The 23,093-nt window shown below is 46.2% G+C and overlaps 1 protein-coding gene across 1 annotated transcript; it reads left to right on the top strand.

The window, feature by feature from the left end:
- The first annotated feature begins 474 nt into the window (after window positions 1–474).
- Window positions 475–10,775, top strand: TAFA3 (TAFA chemokine like family member 3). The gene is made up of 5 exons (XM_037005409.2): window positions 475–489; window positions 1,681–2,105; window positions 4,630–4,745; window positions 6,403–6,527; window positions 7,495–10,775. Exons 1-5 carry the CDS (start codon window positions 475–477, stop codon window positions 7,504–7,506), a joined length of 693 nt encoding a protein of 230 aa, XP_036861304.2. The 3' UTR covers window positions 7,507–10,775.
- Window positions 10,776–23,093: the final 12,318 nt, after the last annotated feature.

Raw genomic sequence — 23,093 nt, 5'->3', positions numbered from 1 at the left:
GGGCTCTGCAGGCAGGGTGCTTCTTAACTATCATCTTCTCACTTTCCAGGCTGAACTGTGGTCTCTTCCTGGGCTAACCAGAAGGGTGGCTTTCCTGGTAGCTTCCAAATAAAAATCTCATAATGGTCAGTCAGGTTTTTAGACTTACTGTAATTATACCTGCACTCTTGGCAGAGAGAACCAGAAAAAAGAGGGCACAAAGTGGGGTGGGGAGGGGAAAGCAGACCCAAAGGCACATAGAGTGGCACAAGCAGACAGGAGGTATAAAGAACACGCTACTGTGGGTATTTCCCTGTTTGAGAAAAACTGGAACCAGCTTTCAGATAAATGGCATACACAGCAGCAGCACGCCAAGGACTGAAGAAAAAAAATAACATCTTGGCTATTTTTATTATTCAGTGTTTCTGGGACAGTTTGGTTACCACTTCTCTGTGTCACCCAGCTCCCTAATCCCTGCTCTGCACAGCACCCACCATGGTGTGGCTGCAAGTGGGTACCAGTGCCAGGACCCAGAGACCCCCTAGCTCTGACACCAGATGATCAGCAAGGATGTCAGCAGCCCCCATGGCCTCCAGGACAGCACCCAGCCACACCCAAATCCCAAGGCTCTCCTTTCTCTGAGTCTCTTTCCTACTATTCCTGGCATTATAACACATGCCTTAGACTGCCCCAGAACTTGGTGAGAGGTCATCACCTCTACTCATCCCTGAGGCAGCAGAAAGTGAGAAAGTTGGGGTGGGGTAGGAAGAAGCAGACCTGTGAGCTAGGCTATGCTGAGAACTGAAACTGCTCGGTGGCTGGCCCTGCCAGGGATGTGTGCAGCCTCAGCTAGGGAGAGGGACTGGGCATCCTCAAGACAGTCCCCTTTATCCCTGGGGCCACAGGCAGTGTCTCAGAGCTCAGAACAGGACTTCTTACCCTTGCCACTCACCTCCCCATTACTCCAACCCCCAAACCTCCCTCCTGTTAAGAAACAAATCCACAGACTACCACCCTTTCCCATTTGTCTAATATTTCCACATCCAAAATCTTACCCTGTAAAGGATTATAAAATTGCAATTACATTGCCACTTTTATAATGAAGAAATTGGGACTCTGGGTTTGGTTCCAAGTTGGGGTCTACACCCCTCACTCATAGGGCCCATTCAGCCTATTTCAGCTCTCCTGCCCACCCCCTCTCCCCTCATACTTCACCCACATCCTTCCCACCCCTGAGGATGCCACTCGGGGTAGAGATCATTTGCTATTCTCTCCTGGATTCTAATATTTTAATAGCAGAAGGCTAACATAATCTAGAAGAATGTTGCTGAATACAACTTCGTGCAATAATGGGAATGCTTTATATCTTTTCTGCCCAGTACAGTAGTCCCTAGCTACATAGGGCTGTTCAGCACTTGAAATATGGTGAGTAGAAAAGAGAATCTTAGTTTTTAAATTTAAATCTAAATTTAAATAGCCGCATATAATCAGTGGCTCCCGTATAGACAGCGCAGTTCTCGAATCTTCAAGCCTCACAAACTCCTCACACTGAGCCACCACAGCCACCCCGGAAGCCACTAGACCTTGAGAGTTTGGGGACCTTTCTTGAGTTCCCCAGGCCTGCACCCGGGAGATGTTCGTCGGGAAGGGACCGCGGGCGCTGGGGGGTCCTCTCCTCCCTCTTCGTGCCTCGGCCACTAGGGGCAGCTGCGCCCCGGCTGTGCCCGCTGGTCCTGCCGAGCGCTCCGCGCCGCGCCCGGCGCTGTCGGGAGGGAGGCGGCGGTCCCAGCGCTGGGCGGGCGAAGCCGCGGCGGCCCGGGCGACGAGGCGGAGGCGGCGGCTGCCCTCTGCCTGGCCTGCTGGTGGCAGCCTCGCAGGGACTCCGGGCGAGCTCCGCCGGGCTGTCCGGGCCGGGCCGGACCCGGAGCTCCGATTGGCAGAGCTGGGCCCGGACGATCCCACTGTCAGTTTGGCCAGAGTCCCCGACGCCTCCCGGACGCCGCAACTCGGTGCGGAGCACAGGAGTACGGACGAGACAGCACCCAAGCTGGCCGCTCCAGCCTTAAGTACGCCTTTCGGAGTCTTAATATCGGGTTCAGAAGCAAGTGGGTCCTGCCGTGGGGCAGGTAGGTGCTAGCTGGGGTTGGGGGATCAGAATTTGGAGGAGTGGGCCCTAGTGGGGGAGAAGGGAGGGAAAGGTTGAAGGTTCTCGGGGTTCACAACCTCCACCCCCTGCTGGTGTGCAGCCTGCTAACTCAGCTTCACCGCAGCCTGGATTGGCGTTTGGGGAAACAGTCTGGGAAACTGAGGCAGGAGTATGAAAGCCAGAGAGGAAATCCCACAAGCTTCGTTTCCACCTCTCTCTGGGGGAAGAAACAGAACGCCCGCCCCACCTCTTTCGGGTCTGAGGGTGCATGGGAGAGATGGGGGAGTTGGTAGGAGGCCGTGGCTGCTCAGCAAGAAATGGGATGGGGACTGCCCGAGAGAAGACACAGCTGTGTGTGTGATGATCAGAATGAAGGTTCCTGATGGGCACAGGGAAAGGAGAGGTACATCTGGGAGGCTGGGAAGCTTTCTGCCTATGGAACACACATCCCTAGGCTACCGGCACCACTTCTTCATCTGCCCCCGTCCTTCTCTCTGCTCCTTCTCTCTGGCTCTCACTCCAGGGAGCAGGATTCTCGGTCTTCCTGGGCCCCACCATGCTGCCTCCATTCCACCTCCCTTTGGAGGCTGAGGGAGGAGAGATTTTAGGCAGAAATGGAGAAGCGGCTGGGGCTGGGGCCTCTGAGGCTGAGACGTGGAAGACCCTCATTCTAGGTCTCTGGAGCAGGGGTGAAGGTGGTAGAGTTGAGCTAGCTCCGTGTAAGTCCAGGAAGTAGGTGTGACAGGGGTAGGAGGTGAGGCAGAGAATTCAGGATTCCAGGGGGCACCCCCAGGTGCCTCTTCCAGCATGTATTTTGTCAGATTCTGCTCAGGGAACCCTTCTCTGGCCTTAAGCTCCCTCGCAAGACCAGAGACACCTCCGCACCACCAGCCCTGTTTCTCTCTTGGGACAGAGAAGCCCTCAAGCTACTGTTAGGCTCCCCCACCCTACATGTTCCCAGAGTCTTCAAGGACCCCTTCGAATTCCCAGGGCAGAACCCCTGCCCTGGCACATTGGGGAACAACTTCCAGACTGGGCTGTACTCCCAGCCTACTCCCTTCCCTTCACTTACACCCTCCCTCACCCCCTGAAGGACTGTAGGCTCCCTTTGTCCCTTGCAACCTCACAAAAATCTTTTCTCCTTGTCTAGGTAGGGTGAGTCTGAGGCAGTCAATGAATAGACAGAAACTGAAAGATCCCATAAGAGGTGAGTGAGCAGACAGTTGAAGAGGGGGAGGTGGGTGTAGACAGAGATCTGGCACCCTATCCAAGAGAGCAGTTGGTCCTGGCATCTGGTTTGGTCACTGGTGTTCCCAGCAATGTGCTGGCACCTGAGGGATCTCCGCAATGCCCCAAGGGGCCAGCAGGGCAGCGGGGGTTGGGGTGGGGGTGTCCAGGCCTCTTCTATTCCTGGGCCGCTCCCAGCTGCTCTGAGCCTCTGCTTCCTTGGGACTCTCTCCACTTTTAGCCCATCCTCTGAGAGAGATTTGGGAGGCCTGCACCATCAAGGACAGAGGAGAGGGAAAGGGGAAGACAGCAGAAGCAAGACGGTGGCTTTTGGGCTGTGGGCTCTGTCACCCACGTGCCACCCTGTCTTGAGCAGTTCATTTGACGTCTCTTAGCCTCAGTTTCATTTATTCCTTTTTAAATTTCTATTTGTTTACATTGAGTTGCTAGTACATTGCCCTGGTTCAAAACCCAGAAAGTAAGAGTAATAAAGAGAAAAATAAGTCTCCCTTTTACCTCTGTCTCTCAGCTTCTTGGTGACAACTAATGTTATTACTTTTTGTTTTTCACATTTCCCAGAGTTAGCTCACACATATTTGAGCAACATATATAATCCCTCCCTTTTAACACATTTTATATACACCATTCTACACTTTGCTTTTTTTCTCCTTATTGGTGAATTGTTGTTAAAGATCATTTACATGCCCCCGTACATAAAGCATTTCCTCATTCTGTTTCACAGCTGCATGGATGTGACTGCATTTGCACAGATGCTCCTATTGTATTTAGCCAGTCCTTTATTAATGGTTGTCTTAGGTTGTGTCTAGGCTTTTTGAGTATCAATTTGCTCATCTGTAAAACAGGTACAAATAATCCTACTTTGTAGGGAGGCAGTTGTGAAGGATGCAAGAGTGTGTATGTGAGGCACCTGGGTCAACGGCTCAAAAAATGGGAGTCTTTATTATTGTTCCTCCCGTGTCACAGCCCTCCATGGGACCATGTCTGTTCATCTTTTAAGACCCCTCTTAAGTGTCATCTCCTCCACAAAGCTTCCCATTCTTTTCCTAGCAGGACAGTCTCCCTTCCTGAGCCCTTTTCTGCTGTAGCACTCACCACTCCCTACAGTCAGTTTGTGCCAGGCTGAGAGCTGCCTGGGGATAACAGTGTGCATCCTACCCATCTCTGTGCCTCTCAGAGCACACGGCACAGAGGTGCTTCGCTGGGCGCTGGGGGAGTTCCTGCCCAGAGTCAAGCAGGGTGTGTGCTTCTCTCTGCAGGATGCGTGAGAGGGCCTCTTGGAACCGGAGCATAGGCAGCTGGCTGCTGCCACTTGGCCTGGCCTGGCTATGGAGCCCCCTGACCTCGGCTTCCTTGCAGCCTCCAACTCCCACAGGTTTGGGGGAGGTGGCAGGGCCTGGGGAGGGAGTTTCCCAGGATACCGGTAGAGCAGACACCACCCCACCTGGTTGCAGAGCAGGCAGATCTCCAAGGGAGAGTAAAAGATTCTAGGGATTCTGGCTCTTCCTCTGTTCTTCATCCCGAAAACTCTGCCTGCTCTGCTATTTCACCCTAGAGAAAGCTCAGGCAGACCCATTACTCACCTTCCCTTCCAGGCTGGAAGGTGTTCTGCAGGGAGAGAGTCCCTTGGTGGGGGCTTAAGATTAGCCTCCTGGCCTAATTCTGTGGTATCCTTCTGGGATGGCTAAAGCCTGTGTAAGCAGATGATCCTCCCCACGCATTGTAAGCCCCAATGCCCCGGGGGCCCTTGCCCTACCCCAGAGGAAGCAGGGGAGGGGGATAGGTGTGGGATTCCATTCTTTCTTCTGCCCAAGGGCCAGGCTCTGCCAAAGGGTGATGAGTGTGGCCTCACTGGGGAAGAAGAAAGGACAGGAACACTGAAGCAGCAGGACAATTTCATCTGTGTTTACTTCTCCACAATTGGAAATCTCTTCCACACCCCTCCCCTCGGCTGGGAGAAGTGCCTGGAGGACTGCCTGGGCAGGAGGGCAGGGAGCAGGGCTGCAGGCCTGGGCTGGGCACCTGACCTTGTGTGGGCCCCCTCAGTCCTTGTGAAGCAGGGCACCTGCGAGGTGGTCGCTGCTCATCGCTGCTGCAACCAGAACCGTGTTGAGGAGCGCTCCCAGACTGTCAAATGCTCTTGCTTTTCTGGCCAGGTGGCAGGCACCACATGGTCAAGGCCCTCCTGCGTGGATGGCGAGTGAGAGGCCAGACCTGGCAGGGAGGGCCTGATCAGACAGATTAGAAGGCCTTTCTAGGCCTGGCCATCTGCTGAGGTACAATTTCATACCCATCTCAGGGCTTTCATTTCCATCTCAGAGCCTCAAAATGATGGGTAGCCACCAGGGGAAGGAGGGCAAGTGTGACCACCCCGTCTCATAGACAGGAATGGCTCCCGTGTGTCCCCCCAGCCAGGCACGGACACAGGCATGTGCGCCCACTCAGATCCTCTCACACCTTCTGTCTCACTCATGCTCCACATTAACTGCTTCACCTGCTGCTCCTCCCCCGGCCTCTTCCACATGCCCTCCCCTCAGTTTCACGCAGCTTTTCCCCTCCCCTCATGTGGACTTTGTGGGCCCTCTCCCTGCATTCCTTCACACCGCCCCCCTTCCAGGCCTACCCAGGCTCACCTCCTGCTCACGTAGCAGTGCTGTAAATGTGCTTGCTTATGCACTCTTGGTTTGTGGGGTCCTCCAAACGTCTTACACACTTGCTCACACACACTAAGTGGGTATGTTTAAGACTGTGCCTGTCTGCTAATGACTCGGTGGCTCAACCCAAGGGTTGCCTTAGAGACCACCCCCTGTCCTCACCCCGTGCTGTCTGGTGAGATGGAGGGTAGTGGGGTGAGGTTGTGTGCCCTCGCCTCAGCCTGAGTGCTACCTTTCTGGGAAGCCCAGAGTAGGGGAAAGACCAGGGGAGCCAGCGATGTGTGGAAAGCTGCACTTCATTCAGCAAAAAAAAACCCTTGACTGCCAATTGCATTCACAGAGGGCTTGAGCCACCCTCACTGCCTCCTGCTCCCACAGCCTCCATTGTCCTGCAGAAGTGCTGGTGTCACATGGAGCCCTGCCTGCCTGGGGAGGACTGTAAAGTGCTCCCGGACCTGTCTGGGTGGAGCTGCAGCAGTGGACACAAAGTCAAAACCACCAAGGTACCCAGGGATGGCACTTCAACCCCCCAATTGTACCCCTTCGCCAGGAGCCCTGGGGGGCTGGGATGTCTGTGTCCCAAGGTGAGATCTGTAAGCCATGCGGGCACATCCCCAGGCAGTCCCTGAGGTCCGTCTTGACTCTGGGGCCTGGAGTTAGGGCCTCTGGATTTGAAATGTGATGTCTTTCTGAGCAAATTCCTGGTGCTGCATATGCTTTGGTTTCCTCCTCTGCCTGCAGTGAGTCGGCCTCCCAGAAGATGTCAGAGCCGTGTGGACAAAGTAGAGAAATGAGGGAATTATCTAGATAATTCAAAGGGGTAGCTCTCCTGTAGCCACTTGACCTGCCCCCACACATCCCCGGTTAACTCCCTGTGACTTCACACCTGTCTTCCCAGTGGAATTGTCCTACTGTGCCTGCACCCAAGAGGGTTATCATTTTCATGGTTTGCAGCCCACGCCGTAGAACAAGGGGTAAATCAAACTCGTTAGCAGTTCCATGTGTGTCATGGTTAATCAGTTGTGTCACTCTGTCATCACCATTTGTACAGATGAGTGACACTGGGGCACACCGGAATCTGCTTTCTGCCCTCTGCCCTCCCTTCCCACCACCACACATAGCAAACAAGCAAACAGGTGAACACAGAAAGGAAGGGTGGCCTTTGGGGTTCTGAAGAGAGCAACGTTTTCATGGAGCACAAAACAGAAGGAGCTACAGCAAGAAAAAGCATGGCTGGATATAAAGCAGAGCTTTCTATATGCAGATAGGCAAGGGAAACAGCCATTCTGAGTATATTTAGGACTAGGAGAGAATGAGACCCAGCACAGAGTTTGTGACATTTGTTACTATTTTATAGGTTTGAGCTGGCAGCAATGACATCTACCTGACTTGCATCTCCTGGGGAGTCATAAGGGTGCTGGGATGGGACAGGCACTCCCTTCTCTAACCTTCGCATCCCTTGCTCTCTAGGTTAAACGATAGCTCTTGGGGTCACGGCCCGTACAGGATAGCTTGCCTCAGCCATGGACTATGGAGTACCAAGAAGGGTATCCAGTTAACAGCCAGCAAACATGGAGACTCACTTACCCAGACACACACCTCTGCCAAGTGGAGCATCACTGTTTCCAGGGCCATTTCAATTGAGCTGCTCAGTGGATATGGACAGCTGTCCAGCCGCATGCCTAGTGTTGTGCTGGGTTCTCCTGGGTGACACAGAAGGTCAAGATACAATTCCTGCCCTTAAGGAATGTCCAGTCAAGTTGGAGAGTTGATGAAAGGTAATTTAGATTAAAGGGTATGATACCAGACTGTGGCTCTGGTCATATGCTCCGGGCATTTGGGGATTTGAAGATGAGACCCCCACAGCTCTTCAGCTACTCTCTGGCCATGGTACAAAGACAAGAGGTCACATTCACTTCTCACTGCTCTATCTTTCACTTCAGTCTGGAACCCAGCAAGCTGCTAATGTGTTGAAGGAGAACAGTTGCTCTTGTGTTAGACCAGCTGCATCTCATTTGGATGGGACTGGATTAACCTGGGGAAGGAAAGTGCAGATGAAGCCAAACAATTTCCCAGAGAAGCTTCTGCAGAGGAGTGGACTGGTTTGGGCTATTTATTGGGTACGGGATGGATGGACCTTCAGATCACCCCCATCCAAGCACCTCAGGTTTGTCTTTTGTTTGTTTGTTTACTTGTTTTAACAGCTGAGGAAACAGAATCCCAGAGAGGTGAGGTGATTTGCCTAAAGTCTCACAACCTGGGCTCCCAGGTCTCTCAAACTGCTAACCTTTCACTTTGCCTGGATATGGGATTGCAGCCTGGGCTTTCCATGTTGTTTTTATTTCAAGAACAGGAATCTGCAAAGAACTTGCTGGACAGCAGCAACATTTTTCTCAGGAGGTGCTAGAGCAGGAACTCCTACCAAGGTCACTGTTTTCCTAGCTGAAATAATCCAGAATATGTGGACACCGGGATGTGAGGCCACTGGGTCTCCACTTTGCCCCAAAAAATTCCAAACAGGCTCGTGGCAGCCCAGAGGTCACTCAGCCCATTACCATGGCTGGGCACTCTGAGCTAGCAGCCCCACTGTGTGCTATGGCCCAGCTCTTCCAGAGTCCTTATGCTGTAATTCCAGAGGCTCTGGCTCCAAGAGAGCATCCAGGGCTGGTCAGGGTCCACTGCCTTCAAAGGCCCTACTGGGCAGGAGAGGAATCCCTACTGGGCTGGATGGACCTCTGTCCAGGATTGAGGGTTGGTACATTCAGGCTGACATACAGACTTCAAGGACTCAAAGACATGGGCTATTTGGATACCTCATCAGTAAGAGAATTACAGCCTCAGCGACAGCTGGAATCCGCTATGGTCTTGCCAATGGGTTTCAGCCCTGGGCAAGTTCACTATGAATTCAATGTGACCAAAGAAATTAACAGCAAAACGTTCTTGGGGTGAAAGTGTTATACCCAACTTTATTTCCAGGTGGCAGGTCAGTCACTAGAATCCCGTTCACTCAGAGCGAGTCTGCACACAGCAAGCCGGTCTCTGCCTCTGGGCCTCTGTCCTCGGCGCTGCCACCACTCCAGCCTTGCTCTGCTCTCCTGCAGCCTTGCAGCCCTGCCACCATGTCATGTACAGAGCACTGGGCAGAGCTCTTTATATAGAGTCAACAGCCATGTGTTGCTCACAGGTGTGCAGTGAGCTAGTCAACCAGGGCCAGGTGAGAATCTTGGCCACAGGAACTCTCATTTTATCCACAGCTGGGATTTCCAGGATTGCAGCATGTGGTGGGAGCCTTAAAGGGAGGAGTGTCAGCAGAGACCAACCTGGACCTTGCTGAATCTTGACCCTCAGAGAAGATAAATAATATGAGGGGTTGAGGCTGTCCTGCCCATCCTTCCCATACAGTAGGACCAAGACTGTTTCCCCCACTCTAGGGTTTATCTTCTTGATTTTGGTTTGGTTTGGTTTTGGTAATGGGGTAAATGATGATGCCAGCTTATCACTAGACTGTAAATCAGAGCTAACAATTTTGAATCTCTGTACATAGTGGGGTCACAGGGTAGGGTAGTCTAGAAGCAGGTCAAAGGAGCATCACCTCCTGCAAGGCTGGGGAATGGATTAAGGGGTTGGCGGACTTTCTGGAAAGGGCCAGATAGTAAATATTTTAGGGTTTGCAGGCCACGTAAGGTCTCTTTGTTGTTTTGTTCTGTTTTTTTTAGAAAAAAATGTGAAAACAATTCTTAGCTCAAGGACTGTACCAAACCAGCTCCCAGACCATTTTCAGAAGGATGCCAACACAAGGGAACCTTTGAGACAGACTTGGGACTGCCCCCCACCCCTGACCCCTACTCCTATGTTGCCTTTGGTGCAGCCGGAACCTGAGCATGAGGGCTGAGTGGGTTTTGTTTTCATTGTAATGCTCCTTGAGAGATTGGTAAGTGAATTATTCAGGCTACAAATGAGACAGCTTTCTCAGAGTCAGATGATAAGAGCTTGGTCCCCTGGAGGCCAGCATGTGGGCTTGCCCACTCCTGCCTCACCCACTGAGATTGCCCAGGAGGGAGGGGGAAGGCCCCAGCCCCCTGCCTGTTTGCTGCATTCAAAGCCACTGGACTATGAACTTGGAGGAAAACCGGTGAGAGTGGGGATGATGCTGTACAAACTTCCCCCACACTGAGCTGCCAGCCACCGTTAGCCCCTGCCTCAGCCAAAGTCCACATTCCCTGACCTCCCTCATTTCTGCTTATAGAGAAGCCATCTTTCCATTGGCACATGCTGGAATTTGCTAAATGATTTTTTTAACCCCTCAAAGCCTCTATTTCCTCCTGACCTATGAGGGAGTATCCTTTACATGGCCAGAAGATCCCCACATAGGAGGGTCTGGTGGATAAGAGATGGCATCCCACCTGCCAAGAGTAGCTGCCTAGGAGTCTGTCTCCAATTAAGTCAGTATCTGTACACATTTTGTAGCTACTTCTGGGGCAGTTAGGAATGCAAATTTTCCTGGAACATAGGGGTCCTGAGTCTTGCTTTTCTCTCCTTAGTGGGATGGGATCTGATTCTCTGAAGTTAGTTTGTATGCCCATCTCCTCAGCTGTGAAGACCTTAGGATGGTTGTCGACTATAGGAGATCATGTGGCTAATTTCTGTGACCCCCCTGGCAGTTTCATTAAGGCCTGTGAGTGACATCCCAGTTAATGGCCCCAGACAGTTGCCTCGAGTTGAAACTACAGCTTCCTAAAATCGCAAGCTTAGAGCTAGAAGAGAATTTAGAGATCATTAGCCAACTCTCTCTTCTGACAGATGAGGAAAAAGAGACTCACAGAGGTTGGGTGATTTGCTCCAAGTCTCCCAGCAAACTGGTGGCACATCCTGCCTAGTGACCCAGATGAGGGTTCTGTACACTACCGCATGTTGCCTCTTTGCTCCAGTTCAGATGAGGAGCTTGAAAAAAAGGCAGGCTTTTAGCAAGGATGAATGTGCAAGAGTCTTGTTACTAAAATTATTTAATCCTGTGAGTGCAGAAGGAAAACAAATGGGAAGCATTTAGAGATACATACACAGAAAAAGGGAGGTAGGGCCGAAAAGGAGGGGTTCTCATTCAGAACATCAAAATACCAAAGCACAGAACAAAATAATCAGAACAAAACTGAAGCCACATCATCCAAAACAGTTGACTTTTGCCTCTCATGGAGGTGACAGAATGGAACCCCTCTCAACCTTTGGAAGACCTGTGGAGCAACCTTGATGGCTTCTGAGTTCTTTAGACCCTACAGCAGTGGTCTGCAAACTAAGGCCCATGGACCAAATCTGGCCCACTGATTGTAAATAAAGTTTTATTGGAGTGTTACTGTGCTCATTAGTTCATTATTGTCTATGATTACTTCCCTGCTATGACTGCAGAGCCGAGACATTGCATGTGAATTGCATATGGCCCAGAAGGCCTAAAATATTCACTATTGGACCCTTCATAGAAAACTTCTGCCAACTCCTACTTAGCCTTATTATTGAACTTTTCTCATTACACTCATACACTCTGAAAATGATAACTCCATGTTGTATTTTGGGTGTGGGATTTTTGGGGGGACTGTGCCTGTGTACCCTTTAGTTTTTACCTAGAGCCACTTGTAATATATAACAACCAAAGAAATAAAGACATAAAGACTAAGACCAAAGGACAAGAGAAAGACTTGAAGCAGACAAGTCCTTTCCCTATATGTTGTTATACTCCAGATCAGTTCAGTTTGTTTTCCAAGTTGATGTAACTTCTACTTTTAAACTTAAGGACAGTAACTACATATGCACCCATGTGTAAAGATGCAATTGCACATGATGTATGCTGCTGCTGTTTCTGTGTGTCTGTAGATTTGTCTTTCCATGCCCACGAGCAATGCTGATTTTCAAAATATATAAAAACTAGTTCAGCACGGAGACCAACTAATTAAGACTGATAACAGTCTGTGTCAGCCCAGAGCACACTGGTCTCACATAGCCCAACACACAACTGCAGTTTCCCACTCCACTTTTTTTGGCTGAGTTGGAACTTCAGGAAAGGGGAGGGTTCATTTCTCCCTCCCCACATTGTGAGCAGCTAAGCTGGTTCCTGACTTCCTTGGGCTTGTGATTTGCCACTGAATGTGGGTCTGGATATTTGCATGGGTACAGAAGCTACTGGACTTAGATGGCTATAAGCACTGTGTTTGGAATAGACATGTAGACTGGGCATGAGGAACAGGCAACTGCTTTTCAAACCTTCCACAGGTGTACAAATTCCCCTTTAGTCTGGTTTAGGGAGAGAGGATTCCAGCCATTTTCAACGGCTGGGTTGACCTACATGCTGTGTGATTGGCAATACTCCATCACTTCCATCACCGAATGTTTATCATGTGTTAAGCACTGTGCTATGCATTTTGTATAGGTAATGGTATTTCACTAAATGGGACTTTTCCTATCTCAAAATTTGAGCAGCGGCTCCAAAGGTCAGGAAAAGAAAGGTAAGTATCAACTATTCTCAACTGCCCCCATTCTAAATCAAGATGCTAAGACTTTTTCTACAGAGTTATAAAAGAGATGGCCAACAGTCTGTTACCTACTGTCCAGCTGTATAAGAGAAGGCTAAGTGTTCAGGCTGAAAGATAAGAGGTCATAAGGATCCATCTGAAGAGGGTTGTCACTTCCTCCCACAGCTGAGGGGAAGTTTTAGGTGTGGATTTTCTCTCACTATAACCCACTTAAGGGAGGAATTATGGAAAAGCACTCCAAGAACTTTATTTGAATCGATTGAAGCATGGGGCACAAAGGGATGCAGGCCTGAAAATAATCTGAAGGTGAGTGGCTGTGGTTGGTTCTCTGGCTTGAATAGTGAGTCTAGAGAACTATCTTGGGAATGAGCTGTACCTCTAGAGCTTAGCAGACATGCTTGTATGTTTTCTAAGGGCTCCTGTGGAATGCCTAAGAGAGCTAGCTGCCTGGCAGGGACAGGTGACCACAGTTAGGAAAGACTGCCCAAGCCATGAGGCTAAGAGGAGATCACAAATGGCCAGTAGGGAAGGTACTGCCCATGTAAATGGAAGACCCCAGCAACAGGGCATCTTCCAGAAACCTAGAAAAATGTCCCAGAAGACAATATCCAAACCCTGAGATGGAAAGAAATTTAGAAAGACTCATAGATATTAAATAATTTTCTCAATATCAAGCAGTTATAAATGGCATGTGGCGGCTTTGATCGTGTTAATCCAGGTAAGTGGAAACTACATTTCCCAGAATCCTCTAACTTTCATGGTTTGAGATTACAGTTGACCAAAAAAATCAATCTGTGAATGATTGGGAAGGCAGAGAAATGCAACAGTAGCAATTACCCTCTGAAGGTTGTCATGGTTAAAAGGACTAGCAGTTTCCAGGCTGTGCTCATTCTCTCTCATTTCCTTAGGAACTTGCAGCCCTTCTGACCAGCAGCAACACCAGGCTAACCTACCCAAATGCGGAGGTAACAGTTTCCCATATAAACTTCTCCACCAATTCTTTGGGCTCCTGCTCTAACAACTAGACATACCTGACTTCAGGAGGGTTGATAAGTGACTTTTCTTTGATTCTCCAACTTCTCCATTCAGAATGCTTATTTCCCCCATTTTCTTCAAAAACTTAGAAGGCCTTATTCCTTTAAGAAATGCATTATTACATAATACCTTTACTGTTTCTCCTTTCCTGATTAATATTATTAGTATCAACATTAACTGCCACTGTAGGTAGTGGAAATGGTTCCAGAGAAATAGAACCTTAAAGATAAGAATCAGTTGATCTGATTAGATTTAAAAGCATTAACCACTTTGTTGCTGGTGATAAAAATGACACTAGTAGCCCATGGCATGCAGTTGTAAGACAGGTTATTAATTATCACCTGTAGTAACCTATAATCAAATACCTATAGAAGGAAAGGTTTGGGGGGAACAGCTTGTTGCTGGCACTGAATAAAATAGTGGAAATAAAGAGTATAACGGAGTTAGTTGGTTGCCTCTAAGTACATTGAAGAACTTGGGAGAAAGAAAGTTATGAGCTCAGGTTTTTAAATTCTCAGCTCAAGGCCTGAGTAAGGGAACAGAATTAATTTGTAATTGCCTTAAAAGAACCCTTACTTCCTGTAGCTGCAGGGTTGAGATTTTTGAAAACCAAACTCAAAGCAGCCAGGTGGCAGTCTCTACTTCCTTTTTAATTGAACCATTTTTGTGTCTGCTGGTGAAGACATTCTTCTCTTGGGGACTAATACCTCTCTAAACCCAAAGTTTTAGGAATGAGAAGTAGCATTTTGCTAGGAATCGTTAGGGATAGGAATGAGAAGAGATTTCCCATTTTCACCCCAAATGGGTTCACTAACACATGCAACAAGTGCTATTATGGTAGGAAATGTCAAGTGGAAGCCTCTAGAATGGACTGTACATTATAAAATGGTAAGCCTAAAGCAATATCATTCCTGAAGATTTCAGAGTGTCACTATCAGAACTTGAAAGATATAGTAGTTGTGATTTCTACCATATCCCTTTTCAACCTGCCTATCTGTTCTGATGGATGTTGGAGAATGACAGTGGATTATCATAAACTTAATCAGGCTGACTCCAGTTTCAGCTTTTGTTCCAGACATGGTTGCTTTACTAGAGAAAAGATATTCCTTGGCACCTGGTATACAGCTATTGATGTGGCAAAATTTTTTTTAATACCTATGAATAAAGATCAGTAGCAGCAATTTACTTTCAACTGGCAGGGCTACCAAGACACCTTCGCTCTCCTTCAGGGCTTTATCAGCTATGTATGTTAGAGTAGGCAGTTAGATAGACATGAGCAGGAGAGGAGAAAGGAGGACAGCAGGCCACTCAGTCTCCACCCAGAGAGCGCCCTGTCTCCCTTAGACCAGCCTCTTTGAACATCTTTTGCATTTTAGCACAGACTGATAAGCAAAAGATATGGGTTGCAGGGACTTCCTCAATTTTGGAGCATGCTCACTTAAAGAAAACTTTGTCCGCTAGTAACCATTTGCCCACTAGGCCATTATATCTTTATAATATCATTTACATTGTGGTTTTGCGCGCACACACACACACACACACACACACTTTTGCTTAAGCGCTGATGGGGAGATGATGGACACAGACATGCACAAAGAGGTTGGAGGGGAGAGACCAAGGAGATCCAAAGGGTGGTTTGAGAATGATAAAATGGAAGGTAGGAAATCAAATAAATCCCCAGAAGAAAACACAGTGTAAAACTTTGTGGGCTGTTACCCATTCCTCTCTCTCTGGAGTGTACTTTCCTTTTGCTTTGCTAAATAAAAAACCTTTGGCAGCTTTAATTCTCTATCAAGTCTCTCAACTGAATTCTTTCCTTCAAGAAGATGAGAACCAAGGAATTCTGCGATCCACTGCCCAGTAATGGATGATATCATGCTGGATGGACCTGGTGGGTAGGAAGTATCAAGTACTCTAGACACTTTGGTGGACACATACAGCCAGATGGTAGGAAATAAATCCCACAGAAATTAGGGAGCTTGCCACCTTGGTAAATTGTATAGGAGCCCAGTGATCAAAACGTCAAATGTCCCTGCTAAAGTGAAAGACAGGTTTCTGCCTCTGGATTCTCCTACTAGTGAGAAGGAGGTACAATGCTTCTTGGACCTCTTTGGTTTTATAAAATAACATATACTTCGTTTGGTCATGCTGCTTTGAACAGTTTATCAGGAAAGTCAAAAGTCTGGCATGGCAGTTTTGGGTAGAATCCAGAACAAGAGAAGGCATTGCAATAAGAACAGGCTGTTGTGCCAACCTCCCTGCCCCTTGGGCCATACAAACTGTCATATCCAATGGCGCTTGAAGTGTCTGGCACTGTGTGGACCTGCAGACCCTATATAAGCTTTGGGCAGCCTCTGAAGATGAATCACAGAGCAAACCCTTAGGATTTTTTATCAGACTATTCCATTCTCTTCAAATAGCTATTTTCCTTTTGAGAGAGAGCTTCCAGTTTTTATTGGGCACTACCTGAGCTGCCCATCATAAACAGGGTGCTAATTGGCCAAAAAGCCATAACGATGGGCATTCACAGCAGTATTTTGTCATCAGTGGAGGTGGTATGTGTACATGATTGACTTGAGAAAGTCTTTAAGGCAAAAATAAGTTGCATAAACAAGTCAGATTCCTATGGCTATTTCTGCTAAACTGCCTCCTCTTTCTCAATCCACTTATATGACCTCACCAGAGGTTTTCTATGACCAGCTGACTGAAAAACAAAAAACTTCTGACCACTTTACTGATGGTTCTGCCTGATTTGAAACATTTCAGGTACTGCCTGAAGGTAGAAAATTTCAGCCCTCCTGCCTCACTCAGAGGGGGCCTTAAAGGATAATGGGAAAGGAAAATCTTCCCAGCGTAGAAAACTTTGAGCAGTACAAATAGTTGTTTATTTTCCCTGGAAGTAGAGATGGCCCGAGGTACCAGATGTACACTAAAAAGGGTGTATTGTGCTGTAGCTAAAAGTTCAATTTGATGTTCAGGGTATTGGATGGAAAATGTCTGGAAAACTGGTGACAAAGAAGTCTGGGGCAGAGGTATGTGGATGAACCATTTGAAACTGACACAGTGTGAAAATAGTCATGTCTTACATGAGTGTTCAGCAACCTCACTGGAAGAGGATCTTAATAGTCAGGATGCCAAGGTGTCACATTCTTTCCCCAACCATTTTCTCTGATCATCTCTGTCTTTGCCCCATGGCTCAGCATCAAAGTGTACATGGTGGCAAGGATAGAAATTGCATATGGCTGAGGAACATGGGCTCCCATTCATTAAGTCAGATATGCTTACATCCACTGTTGAGTGCCCAACCTGCCAACAGCAGAGACCAACACTAGTAGATACGTACTCTGGACAGGGATTACTCTGTAATTGCATGTATTACTCTGGACATGGATACTTCCCTGTCCATATGGTTCTGCCAAGACCACTATCTATGGGTGTACAAAATATCTTAATCATTATCACAGTATTCTACTAAGCAAAGCTTCTGACCAAGAAAGTTATTCGACAGTAAATGAGGTATGGTAATGGGCTTATGATCATAGAATTCACAGGTCTTACAATGTATCTGATCACCTGAAAGAATGCTAGGATGATTTTTGGACACTCAGTTACAACACTAAGTGCCAACACAGGGGAGGGCAATGTCCTCCAGGAGCTTGTATGTGCCCCCTATCAGTGACCAACTCTATGTTGCTGTTTTCTTCCAGAGCCAGGATTCATGAGCCCAAAAATCAAAGGGTTGCACTGGGAATGGCTCCTGTCACTGTTACTGTTAGTAGGCCACTATTTTTGCTTCTCAGACCCACAAATTTGGGCTTTTCTGCTTTAGAAAATTATTTCACTGGCTGGGTTAAAATACATTAATATTGACATCTTTTAGTGACTGTATTGAGTGAAGCATTTTCTGAAAGAGAAGAGATTATGGAATAAATTGTAGAGAAGGAAGTTAAAAACACAGTTTTGGCCAAGTGACCAGTCATAGAAATGAAGACTCTACTATTTGTAAGTATTGTTTCCTTATACTAAGGTGAATGTATTAATGGAAATATTAACCAATTATTTTCTCCCCTTTTCCCATTCATGAAAAAGACCAGGCCTGTTTATTTTTTATTTTTTTATTAAAGTATCATTGATATACAATCTTATGATGGTTTCAAATACACAACACAGTGGTTTCAACATTTACCCATATTGCCAAGTCCTCACCCCTCCATTGCAGTCACTATCAATGTAGTAAGATGTTACAGAGTCATTAATTGTGTTCTCTGTGCTGTAAGACCATCCCTATGACATACCTATACTGTGATTGTGAATTATTGTGCCCCTTAATCCCCTTCCCCTCCCCACCCAGCCTCACCAACCACTTTCCTTTGGTAACCACTATCCCTTCTCAGTGTCTATGAGTCTACTGATATTTTTTTCCTTCTGTTTTGCTTTGTTTTTATACTCCAAAAATGAGTGAAATCATTTGGTATTTGTCTTTCTCCACCTGGCTTCTCACTGAGCATAATAACCCCTAGATCCATCCATGTTGTTGCAAATGATAGGATTTGTTTTCTTTTTCTGGATGAATAATACTCCATTGTGTATATGTACCACCTGCTCTTTATCTATTCATCTATTGATGGACAATTATGCTGCTTCCATATCTTGGGTACTGTAAATAGTGCAGTGATAAACATAGGGATGCATTCGTGTTTTGAATCAGGGATCTTGTTTTCTTTGGGTAAACTCCTAGGAGTAGAATTCCTGGGTCAAATGGTATTTCTATTTTTAGTTTTTTGAGGAACCTTCATATTGCTTTCCATAAAGGTTGCACCAATTTACATTCCCACCAACAGTGTAGGAGGGTTCTCCTTTCTCCACATCCTCGCTAGCATTTGTTGTTCCTTGTCTTTTGGATGTTGGCTGTCCTAACTGGTGTGAGGTGATATGTCATTGTGATTTTAATTTGCATTTCCCTGATGATTAGTGATGTGAAGCACCTTTTCATGTGCTTGTTGGCCACCCAAATTTCTTCTTCGGAGAAATGTCTGTTCAGATCCTCCACCCATTTTTTAATCAGGTTTTTTGCTTTTTGGGTATTGAGGCATGTGATTTCCTTAGATATTTTGGATGTTAGCACCTTATTGGGTAAGTTATTTATGAATATATTTTCCCATACTGTAGGATGCCTTTTTCTTCTGCTGATGGTGTACTTTGCTGTACAGAAGCTTTTAGTTCAATGTAGTCCCACCTGTTCGTATTTTATTTTGTTTCTCTTGCCCGAGGAGATGTGCTCAGGAAAAAGTTGCCCAAGTTTGTATTCAAGAGATTTTTGCCTATGTTTTCTTCTAAGAGTTTCATGGTTTCATGACTTACATTAAGGTCTTTGACCCATTTCAAGTTTACTTTTGTGTGTGGAGTTAGACAATGATCCAGTTTATTTCTCTTACATGTAGTTATCCAGTTTTCCCAACACCAGTTATTGAAGAGGTGGTCTTTTCCCCATTATTCTTTTGTCATATATTAATTCATGGCTCTTTTATCATATATTAATTGACAAAAAATGTGTGGGTTTATTTCTGGGCTCTCTATTCTGTTCCATTGATCTATGGGCCTGTTCTTGTGCCAGTACCAAATAGTTTTGACTACTGTAGCTTTGTAGTAGAGCTTGAAGTCAGGAAGTGTAATCCCCTCAGCTTTGTTCTTCCTTCTCAGGATTGCTTTGGCTATTCATGGTCTTTTATAGTTTCACATAAATTTTAGAATTATTTATTCTAATTCATTGAGGAATGCTGTCAGTATTTTGATAGAGATTGCATTCAATCTGTAGATTGCTTTGGGCAGGATGGCCATTTTGACAATATTAATTATTCATATCCATGAGCATGGGATAGATTTCCATTTATTGATGTCTTCTTTAACTTCTCTCATTAGTGTCTTACAGTTTTCAGGGTATAGGTCTTTCACCTCCTTTGTTAGGTTTATTCCTAGGTATTTTGTTCTTTTTGATGTAATTATAAATTGAGTTGTTTTTCTGATTTCTCTTTCTGCTAGTTCATTATTAGTATGTAGGAATACAACAGATTTCTGCATATTAATTTTGTATCCTGCAACTTTGCTGAATTCAATTATTATAATACTTTTTGGTGGATTATTTAGGATTTTCTATGTATAATATCATTTTATTTGCAAATAGTGGCAGTTTAACTTCTTCCTTACCAATTTGGATGCCTTTTACCTCTTTGTGTTGTCTGATTACATGGCTATGACCTCCAGTAGTATGTTGAACAAAAGTGGGAAGAGTGGGCATCCTTGTCTTGTTCCTGATCTTAGAGGAAAAGCTTTCAGTTTTTTGCTGTTAAGTATGATGTTGGCTCTGATTTTGTCTTATGTGGCCTTTATTATGTTGAGAAACATACCTCTATACCCATTTTGTTGAGAGTTTTTATCATGAATAGATGAATTTTGTCAAATGCTTTTTCAGCATCTGTTGACATAATCATGTGATTTTTATCCTTCTTTTTGTTGATGTGGGGTATGATATTGATGCAGTTTTGAATATTGTACCACCCTTGCATCCCTGGAATAAATCCCACTTGGTCATGACGGATGATCATTATGATGTATTTTTTAATTCATTTTGCTAATATTTTGCTTAGTATTTTTGCATCTATGTTCATCAGGAATATTGGTCTATAATTTTCTGTTTTTGTGGTGTCTTTGTCTGGTTTTGGTATTAGAGTAATGCTGGCTTCATAGAATGAGTTTGGAAGTATTCCCTCTTCTACTTTTTGGAATGCTTTAAGAAAAATGGGTATTAGCTCTTCCTTCAAATGTCATAAAATTCAGCCATGAAGCCATCTGGGTCAGGGGCTTTGTTTTTAGGTAGTTTTTTGATTAGCAATTCAGTTTCATTGCTGGTAATTATTCTGTTCTGATTTGGGTCTGTTTCTTCCTAGGTCAGTCTTGGAAGGTTGTATTTTTCTAGAAATTTGTCCATTTCTTCTAGGTAGTCCAATTTATTGGCATATAGTTTTTCATGGTAATCTCTGATAATTCTTTGTATTTCAAAACCAGGACTGTTTATTACCTGAAAGCAACCAGAAGAATATACAGAAGCTGCCAGAGATTACATCTAGAACCACAAAAATGAGTCTATAAAATGAGGTTAAAGGTGAAGCCTGGTGGAGCCAAGATGGCGGCGTGAGTAGAGCAGTGGAAATCTCCTCCCAAAACCACATATATCTATGAAAATATAACAAAGACAACTTCCTAAAAGAGAGACCAGAGGACACAGGAAAACATCCAGACCACATGAACACCTGCGAAAACCCAGCGCCTCGCAAAGGAGGTAAGATACAAGCCCCGGCCCGGCGGGACCCAAGCACCCCTCCCCCCAGCTCCCGGTGGGAGGAGAGAGGTCTGAGCAGGAGGGAGAAGGAGCCCAGGACTGCTGAACACCCAGCCCCAGCCATCCAGACCAGAGCGCAGACACAGTGCATGCGCGGGGCCCTGGATACTTGGGAAACAGGACAGCAAGAATGGCGAGCAGGTACCGGAGGACAAAAGAAAAGCGAGTGGCCATCTTTTGTTGTTGTTGTTGTTGTTGTTGTTTTGTTGTGGCAAGTGCTTTTTGGAAGTCTTAAAGGGACAGGGACCCCAATACTAGGGAAACAGGGCAGCAAGACCAGTGAGCGGGTGCCTGAGGCTGGCGCCGGAGAATAAAGAAAAACGAGTGGCCGTTTTTTTTGTGTGTGTGTGGTTTTTTTGTTTTGGCGGGTGATTTTTGGAAGTCTTAAATGGGCAGGATGGGACACTTAGTCCAGAGGTAGGGAACCCGGGGATCTCTGGGCACTCTAATCCCCTGGGCTTCAGGGAACATGGAGGCCCCTACAGAGATAAATAGCCTCCCGGCCACTCCCCCTCCAATGCAACTCCACCGCTTTGGAGCAGCAGCCGAGCCAGGCCACACCCACGGAAACAGCGGAGATAAACTCCATAGCAGCTGGGCAGGAAGCAGAAGCCCTGTCTGCGTGCAGCTACCCAGCACAAGCCACTAGAGGTCGCTATTCTCCCAGGAGACGAAGGCCACAAACCAACAAGAAGGGAAATTCTTCCAGCCGTCACTAGTCCCAGCTCTGCAAACTATTCCTATCACCATGAAAAGACAAAATTACAGGCAAACCAAGATCACAGAGACACCAGAGAAGGAGACAGACCTAACCAGTCTTCCTGACAAAGAATGCAAAATAAAAATCATAAACATGTTGACAGAGAAGCAGAGAAATATGCAAGAGAAATGGGATGAAGTCCGGAGGGAGATCACAGATGCCAGAAAGGAGATTACAGAAATGAAACAAACTCTGGAAGGATTTATAAGCAGAATGGATAAGATGCAAGAGGCCATTGATGGAATTGAAACCAGAGAACAGGAATGCATAGAAGCAGACATAGAGAGAGATAAAAGGATCTCCAGGAATGAAACAATATTAAGAGAACTGTGTGACCAATCCAAAAGGAACAATATCCATATTATAGGGGTACCAGAAAAAGAAGAGAGAGGAAAAGGGACATAAAGTATCTTGGAAGAAATAATTGCTGAAAACTTCCCCAAACTGGGGGAGGAAATAATCGAACAGACCATGGAAATACACAGAACCCCCAATAGAAAGGATCCAAGGAGGACAACACCAAGACACATAATAATTAAAATGGCAAAGATCAAGGACAAGGAAAGAGTTTTAAAGGCAGCTAGAGAGAAAAAGGTCACCTATAAAGGAAAACCCATCAGGCTAACATCAGACTTCTTGACCGAAACCCTACAGGCCAGAAGAGAATGGCATGATATATTTAATGCAATGAAACAGAAGGGCCTTGAACCAAGGATACTGTATCCAGCATGACTATCATTTAAATATGATGGAAGGATTAAACAATTTCCAGACAAGCAAAAGCTGAGGGAATTTGCTTCCCAAACACCACCTCTACAGGGCATCTTACAGGGACTGCTCTAAATGGGAGCACTCCTAGAAAGAGCACAGAACAAAACACCCAACATATGAAGAATGGAGGAGGAGGAATAATAAGGGAGAGAAGAAAAGAATCTCCAGACAGTGTATATAATAGCTCAATAAGTGAGCTAAGTTAGGTGGTAAGATACTAAAGAGGCTAACCTTGAACCTTTGGTAACCACAAATTTAAAGCCTGCAATGGCAATAAGAACATATCTTTCAATAGTCACCCTAAATGTAAATGGACTGAATGTGCCAATCAAAAGACACAGAGTAATAGAATGGATAAAAAAGCAAGATCCATCTATATGCTGCTTACAAGAAACTCACCTCAAACCCAAAGACATGCACAGACTAAAAGTCAAGGGATGGAAAAACATATTTCAGGCAAACAACAGCGAGAAGAAAGCAGGGGTTGCAGTACTAATATCAGACAAAATAGACTTCAAAACAAAGAAAGTAACAAGAGATAAAGATGAACATTACATAATGATAAAGGGCTCAGTCCAACAACAGGATA

Source organism: Manis javanica, chromosome 4 (assembly GCF_040802235.1).
Source record: "Manis javanica isolate MJ-LG chromosome 4, MJ_LKY, whole genome shotgun sequence".
Lineage (NCBI taxonomy): Eukaryota > Metazoa > Chordata > Mammalia > Pholidota > Manidae > Manis > Manis javanica.
This window is presented reverse-complemented; position numbering and strand designations above follow the sequence as displayed.